This window comes from Paralichthys olivaceus, chromosome 4, assembly GCF_024713975.1.
Source record: "Paralichthys olivaceus isolate ysfri-2021 chromosome 4, ASM2471397v2, whole genome shotgun sequence".
Taxonomy (NCBI): domain Eukaryota; kingdom Metazoa; phylum Chordata; class Actinopteri; order Pleuronectiformes; family Paralichthyidae; genus Paralichthys; species Paralichthys olivaceus.
In genome coordinates, this window is record NC_091096.1 from 430,001 (window position 1) to 437,348 (window position 7,348).

Here is a 7,348-nt window from a genome sequence, read left to right on the forward strand (position 1 = left end):
GAAAGAGGAATACTCTGGAGGGAGACTCGACCCACAGGGACTCTACGGTAAGTTTGTCCTGTCGCCCTGCACATGATGCTCTGCAGTTGTCAGCTGACGTTCTGCGTCTTCGTGCTATCGCAGGTTCGGAGAAAAGATCGGTGACGCTGAAGAACAAATTGCCGACAAATATCGTCCCCAACTCGGCTGTGGAGAGAATGCTCACAATCAATGGTAAGACCTGAGTTTTTATTTTGAAATCGGGAGCTCTACTCAAGTTGAGGTAGGAGGCTGGAAACCAGAAGCATGCTGGGTAAATGCCAGGCTCTGTATCCTCATTCTGTGCATGTGGGTGTTCCAGGTGAAGTTCTAGATGAGGTCTTGTCTGTGATGCACAACCCTGAAGGCCTCAAACAACTTGTCAACCTGCCAGCTGGGTCAGCAGAGGCGGAGCTGGGTGGACTCCTCCCCCTCGTCCACGTGTATAGGTACCTGGAGACAACGGGGAGCTGGGACGTCCTGGGACCAGACATCCAGAAGAACTCAGCACAACTGAGGCAGAAGATCAGAGAGGGTGAGCAGACGCTAAAGACGCTAACCTGACAGGCCCAATGTGCTGAGTGTTTACAGTGTGTGTGTGTGTGTGTGTGTGTGTGTGTGTAGGTCTGGTCAGCATCAGCTCCTTCAGAAGTGGTGACTCCAGCTACAGCATGTGGATGAAGCAGAAACCCAGCACCTGGTCAGAACAACTACGCTTTAGTTTGAAACTAATCAACTCTGCTATGGATATTGTTCTCTGAGATCTTCTCCCTCTGCGTCGTCTCTCAGGCTGACCGCTCTGGTGGTAAAGACGTTGTCTCTGGTGGATCAGGTCGTCCCGGTGGACCATCCGTCCCTGTCGAACTCTGTGGCGTGGTTGATTCGCAGCACTCAGCAGCAAGACGGGTCCTTCACTGACACGTCCTCCTTCAGACCCAACAAAGTCATGGTCGGAAACACACGTCTTCTGTTGTTTCATCTTTGTACGGACATGACCTCCTGCCCTGTGACCTCTGTGAACTCTGTGTGTGGTTGTCTCCGATTGGCTACAGGCAGCGGGGAGCGATGGGGTCGAGCGGTCGGTGTATCTGACGTCCTTTGTGTTGATTGCCTTGAGCAGAGCGACGAGCATCAGAGACCCGATCCTGCAGCTCAGAGTGAGAACAAACTCTTTTTCTTGTCATCTTTTCGTTCTCCCGTCGTGCAGCAGGGTCACGACACAACAGCTCCGAGAGGCTAAAGGCCCCTCGCTCCTCTACATCAGAGCGAAGGCCTCGTATCGTCTCTCTATGTGTTTTTGCTTGTTTATGTCTCTGAACTCTAACTCTTTGTGCTAACTCTGTCTCTGCTGCATCGTAAAAACTCATTTACAACTTTTATAACAAAGAAATGAATGAATAGTTATTTCTGTGACTCCTCCCTCTTCAGGCATCACAGCAGATGGAAACATGTTAAATGTCAGAACCTGAGATCAGAATGTTTTCTTTGTCCCACTTGTTCTTTCTCTTAGTTTCATGATGACAGTATGAGGTCTGCAGCAAAATACATTTCCCAGCATGCCATAGGTGTCAAGAGTGTGTATGTGCGTGCGGTGGCGACCTTTGCTCTTACTCTTCATGACCCCAACAGTATGACAGCCAATCAGCTGCTCACTAACCTGGAGAACCTGGCCCGACAGAAAGGTGTGTGTACACGTTTTCACATCCTGGTGGGGACCTAAGAGGCTCATTGACCAAATGAGGATGCATGTGTGTGTGTGTGTGTGTGTGTGTGTGTGTGTGTGTGTGTGTGTGTGTGTGTGTGTGTGTACAGGTCACCCCGCTGTACTCAGGTACTGGCAGGAGTCCAGCGTAGCAGCAGATTGGCTGAAACCTGACCAATCCAGTGGTCTGACGGTGGAGACGACGGCGTACGTCCTGCTCACCGTGTTGCTCAAGGTGACACATACTTTTATTTTGTTAACGTCCACGAGTCATGATGTTTTGATACAACACGTGTTTTATTTTGAAGGGGAGGATACAATACGCCAACCCCATCGTGTCCTGGTTGACACAGGACCAGCATTATGGAGAGGGTTTCTACTCTGTACAGGTACACACACACACACACACACACACACACACACACACACACACACACACACACACACACACACACACACACACACACACACACACACACACACACACACACACACACTCTGGAGGATCCTGAAAGAACACAAATGTCTGAGTGAGACTCAGTTTCTCCTCCTGTAAAAAGTCCTGATGTGAACGAGTCTGAGCAGAAAACCTGCTGCGGAGTTGTTCAGTTGAACATGAACATGAACTCTGGAGACGAGTCTCTGGAGACGAGTCTCTGGAGACGAGTCTCTGGAGACGAGTCTCTGGATTCTACCTGGAGCTCATGTCTGACACAGACACACACAGCTGACCTTTGACCTCTTTCAGGACACAGTGCTGACCCTTGAGACCATCACAGAGTACTGCAAAACTGTCCCTCGAGCCGTCCTCAATCAGGACATCAACATCCACTACAGCAGGAAGGGGGTTGTAGCACGAGTCCAGCTCAGACAGACCCGACCGGTGGCCACACCCATCCAGGTGAGAGCGAGACATGTACAATGAGACAGGTGCAGTGAGACAGGTGCAGTGAGACAGGTGCAGTGAGACAGGTGCAGTGAGACAGGTACAGTGAGACAGGTGCAGTGAGACAGGTGCAGTGAGACAGGTGCAGTGAGACAGGTGCAGTGAGACAGGTACAGTGAGACAGGTGCAGTGAGACAGGTACAGTGAGACAGGTGCAGTGAGACAGGTGCAGATGGAGTCGGCACTAACAGTTTGTTCTCACAGGTGATGGAGAATGATGACATCACCGTGACCACAGGTTATGGGCGGGGCGTGTCTAATGTGAAGGTGGGTGTGGTTTTTGTCCCCTTTACATCTAAAACGTTAACTTTGCTTCTGGAATATTAACTTTACGTCTGAAACTAGACTTGACTTGAAGCTTAAATCTGAAACTTTGATTTGTGTCTTTGTCGTCTGCAGCTGAAGACAGTTTATTATGAGACCAGCTCATCCACACAGAGGTGTAACTTTGATGTTACCATAGAGATGCTCGGCCCAGACGTCTCCAGAGGTTGGTGTCTGTGAGTGAACCTGTCTGAACATCTGGGCCTCATCTGTTCACCTGACCACATTCTTCTTCTCCTCCTCAGAGCCCAGTATGCGTTCTCCTCACCTGGTCGCCTGTGCAAAGTAAGAATCTGAATCTGTAGTTTGATCTTTGATCTCATTGATCTCAGTGTCAGAGACAGTGAACGAGACGCCCCCTAGTGGCAGAAAATCACATGTGTATTTAAATGTTTTTTGAGCATTGCAAAGTTCAGTGTGTGTGTGTGTCTCTCTTATAGGTATAAACCTCCTCCTAACGAGGTGAACACAGAGTCCAGTCTGACAGTGATGACGATCCAGCTGCCGACAGGTGTGGAGGGTTACCTGGACGACCTGAGACAGGTGACGTGTTCTAGTTTCTCTGCCACAAACTGTCATGTGTTCCAGTTTGTGGAGATTCAGGAGAATTTCTCTGTTTGTTCATGTTTCCTCTGATCTGTTAGTTTCACATTGTAACGAAGAGACAAAAGAATTTCGTCCTGTCGTCATCACCTACTGGACGGGGGGGGGGGGTCTTTCTCCCTTTCTCCTGTTATAACATAAAACTGAATTTATCAAGTGAGCTGCTACAGTCTGTTAACGTATATATATATATATAGATAATAAATGTCTAATGTTATATAATAATAAAATGTTTTACAGTTCAGAGACAGTACCGAGCAGCTGATCTCCCACTACGAGCTGCAAGGAAACACTGTGGTCATTCAGATGGACACAGTGAGTCTCAGCACCGACTGTATATAAACACAATGAGTTACTGTATATAAAGACACTGACTGTATATAAATACACTGACTGTATATAAAGACCATCACTGACTGTATATAAAGATGATCACTGACTGTATATAAAGACACCGACTGTATATAAACACAATGAGTTACTGTATATAAAGACACTGACTGTATATAAATACACTGACTGTATATAAAGACCATCACTGACTGTATATAAAGACCATCACTGACTGTATATAAAGACACTGACTGTATATAAATACACTGACTGTATATAAAGATGATCACTGACTGTATATAAAGACCATCACTGACTGTATATAAAGACACTGACTGTATATAAAGACACTGACTGTATATAAAGACACTGACTGTATATAAATACACTGACTGTATATAAAGACCATCACTGACTGTATATAAAGACCATCACTGACTGTATATAAAGAATCACTGACTGTATATAAAGACACTGACTGTATATAAAGACGATCACTGACTGTATATAAATACACTGACTGTATATAAACACAATGAGTTACTGTATATAAAGACCATCACTGACTGTATATAAAGACACTGACTGTGTATAAAGACGATCATGTGATTGTAGGTTCCCTCTGACGTCTTCCTGTGCGTTGGTTTCCGGGTCAGAACCAGGTTCAGAGTGGGCGGAGCCAGTGAGTCTCTGTTCAGAGTTTACGAGCCTCAGGACAAAGGTGAGTCACAGCTTCCTGTTGTTCTTCGAGGGATTTGTAGTTTTTATCAGGTTTGTTTATAGTTTTATTGTCTCAGTTCATCAGACCTCAGCAAGTTATCAGTTTATCACCTAAACTTATTTTATTATTATTTTCATAATTATCAGATATAAACTACGGTGGCCCTGAAGTGCAAATCACAAAGGCTAATCAGAAAACACAACGGTAATAACCAAACTGGAACAGGAAGGAACCCTCGGGCGACATGAATCGTCGCTGATTGGACTGGTGGTCCGTCCTTTACACCTCCAGACAAACAGAAACAAACGAACCAGCCGTGAAGCCGGAGGGGAGAGACGCTGAATGCTGTTTTTACACGTGTCCAGAGTCGTTGTTTCACACTTGTAGCAACAACAGGAGACTCTGTGTCAGACAAGTTCTCAAATGTTGACTAAACTTTACAAACCGAGTCTCAAAATGACATGCTAGCTAAACAGCTCCACTTTAAGCGCGATGCTCCGTGTTTAGATCCCGGCCTGGTGTGGGTCACACGCACGCTTTAAACATGAAACCATTGACTGTTTGACAAAATGATATACACTGATCTCATAACTTTCCTCTGTGAACTCTAAATGACGGAAATAACGACGGAGAAGTCGCTACGACAGTCAGACAAACTAACAACAAATCACGTGCTATTCTTTAAAAAAAAATACTTCGGAATCAGACATTTAATACTTTTTAAGGGCCTTCATTTTCTTAAAAAGCAGCAAGTACGTTTTCACTAGCGGCGCTCATATTTTGAAAACATGTAAACCATCGGTCCAATCAGCGTTGATTCATGTCGCTGAGGGTTCCTCCCTTTCCGGTTTGGTTAATGTTGTTGTGTTTTGCACTTAAGGGCCACCGTTATACCTCTTTATATACGTATATATCTTTATATACAGTCTATGCGTAATACCCAGTTTGATTTCTTTCACACTAATGAGGCCAAATGTTTGTGGACGTCCTGCAGAGGGTTCATAGTTCAACATATTTTACACATGATGGAGTTTTCAGAGTTAATCTTATATTTAGATAAATGATTATTCTGCTCATTAGACTGCAAAGTAATAGATTACCTGGATCTATTTCCTCCTGCAGGCAGCATGTGCACCAAAACCTTCTCCTCCCAGGAGCAGAAGCTGCAGCGCCTCTGTGTGGGCGAAGAGTGTCAGTGCATGACAGGTAACATCACTGCTGTTTCAAAAATCAAATGAAACAGAGAAAATGTAAAACAATGTGAAATAATGTAAAAAAAAAAAGAAGTGTGAAGCATTTGATTTATTTTCAACAATGATTTTACAGTTCAGGACAGTTAAGCTCCACCCACGAACTCTATCTGTCTCTGATTGGCCAAGATGAACTGTCACTCACATCACTGCAGCGGCCACCAGCTGCAAATGATGTTTAACATATGATTAACATGTTGTGTTTGTCATGTTTTCACTACGTGTCATATCTTTTTTGTAACTACGTGTTCTGTGTTGTGACGTAGCTGCCTGCGCCACCTACAGAGGAAACGTGGACGTAACACTGACGGCGGCCAAACGTACAGAGGAGACCTGTCGACCTCACGTCAGATACGGTGAGTTTATATGTAAATATGTGTTTGACCTCGACGTCACGTATGACCTGAGGAACAAAGTATTTTATTGGGATTTAAATGTTTGCTTCAGGTTGTGACTCATCGCGTCGCCGTCAGTTTGAGCTGCAGGTGGAGTTCAGTGTAAACCATGTGACAGAATCTGTTTTCTCTCCGCAGCCTTCAAGGTGACGGTGAAGTCTTCAGCAGCAGACGGAGACTTTATGACCTACACAGCCTCCGTAGTTGAAGTCCTGAAGAACACAGACAAAGGTGAGACACACACGTGTTGTTGTGAACACGATATCTCAAGAACGTTTGGAGGGAATTTCTTCTAATGTGGAACAAACGTTCACTTGGACTCAAAGATGAACTGACTAGATTTCAGTGCTCAAAGGTCAAAGGTCACAGTGACCTCATATGAGTCTGGAATATAACTGCTGTGCTGTGCGTGTGTGTGTGTGCGTGTGTGTATGACCTCGTTGTTGTAGAGTTTGAGGCGGTGAGTTCAGGTACAGAGGTGGAGCTGGTAAAAAAGATCACCTGCAGCCATGTGGACGTTCACAGCCAGAAACAGTACCTGGTGACAGGAGCCAGAGGGTCAGAGGTCACACTCAGCCACGGCTTCAGGTCAGCGTCTCTCTCCCACTCTCTCACCTGCAGCTCTTTCAACGTGATTACACTCTGATCTCACGTCTCACATCCAATGTCCGACGTCTTACAGGTATCGTCTCCCTCTGGACTCGGACACTGTGGTGGAGCTATGGCCGACAGATTGTAGTTCTCCCGCCTGTTCGGACTACGTTTCCAAGCTGGAGGACTTTGCTCTGGACATGCAGTTGTTCAGCTGTCCTGACTCATCGTAACTATAGAAAATTAAGTCTTTTTGCAACCAGCGGAGTCGCCCTCTGCTGGTCATTATAAAGAAGACAAGTTTCAGGCACTTCTATTTTTACTACATGTTGTTGATTCACAAAAATGGTTTTAAAGTTTATCTGATCATAAAACATTTTCTTCTATAAAAACAGTTTCTTTGTTTTGTGAATAAAAATATAAAAATCTCTTTGTAAATGGAAACAAACAGATTTTAAAACTTAA

The 7,348-nt window shown here is 45.1% G+C and overlaps 1 protein-coding gene across 2 annotated transcripts in view; it reads left to right on the forward strand.

The window, feature by feature from the left end:
• Positions 1–7,348, forward strand: part of c5 (complement component 5) — a 17,725-nt gene extending 10,377 nt beyond the window's left edge. For both annotated transcript variants that reach the window (XM_069523193.1, XM_069523195.1), the window contains exons 22-42: positions 1–47; positions 124–213; positions 341–553; positions 643–718; positions 808–967; positions 1,071–1,175; positions 1,529–1,700; positions 1,831–1,955; positions 2,029–2,109; positions 2,469–2,621; positions 2,871–2,933; positions 3,066–3,156; positions 3,236–3,275; positions 3,431–3,533; positions 3,834–3,908; positions 4,542–4,647; positions 5,770–5,853; positions 6,164–6,253; positions 6,431–6,523; positions 6,742–6,880; positions 6,975–7,348. The exon at positions 1–47 is cut by the window's left edge and continues 14 nt beyond it. In XM_069523193.1, coding sequence (XP_069379294.1) covers positions 1–47; positions 124–213; positions 341–553; positions 643–718; positions 808–967; positions 1,071–1,175; positions 1,529–1,700; positions 1,831–1,955; positions 2,029–2,109; positions 2,469–2,621; positions 2,871–2,933; positions 3,066–3,156; positions 3,236–3,275; positions 3,431–3,533; positions 3,834–3,908; positions 4,542–4,647; positions 5,770–5,853; positions 6,164–6,253; positions 6,431–6,523; positions 6,742–6,880; positions 6,975–7,116 — 2,248 coding nt within the window. In that variant the 3' untranslated portion in view covers positions 7,117–7,348. The remainder of the gene's footprint in view (positions 48–123; positions 214–340; positions 554–642; positions 719–807; positions 968–1,070; positions 1,176–1,528; positions 1,701–1,830; positions 1,956–2,028; positions 2,110–2,468; positions 2,622–2,870; positions 2,934–3,065; positions 3,157–3,235; positions 3,276–3,430; positions 3,534–3,833; positions 3,909–4,541; positions 4,648–5,769; positions 5,854–6,163; positions 6,254–6,430; positions 6,524–6,741; positions 6,881–6,974) is intronic.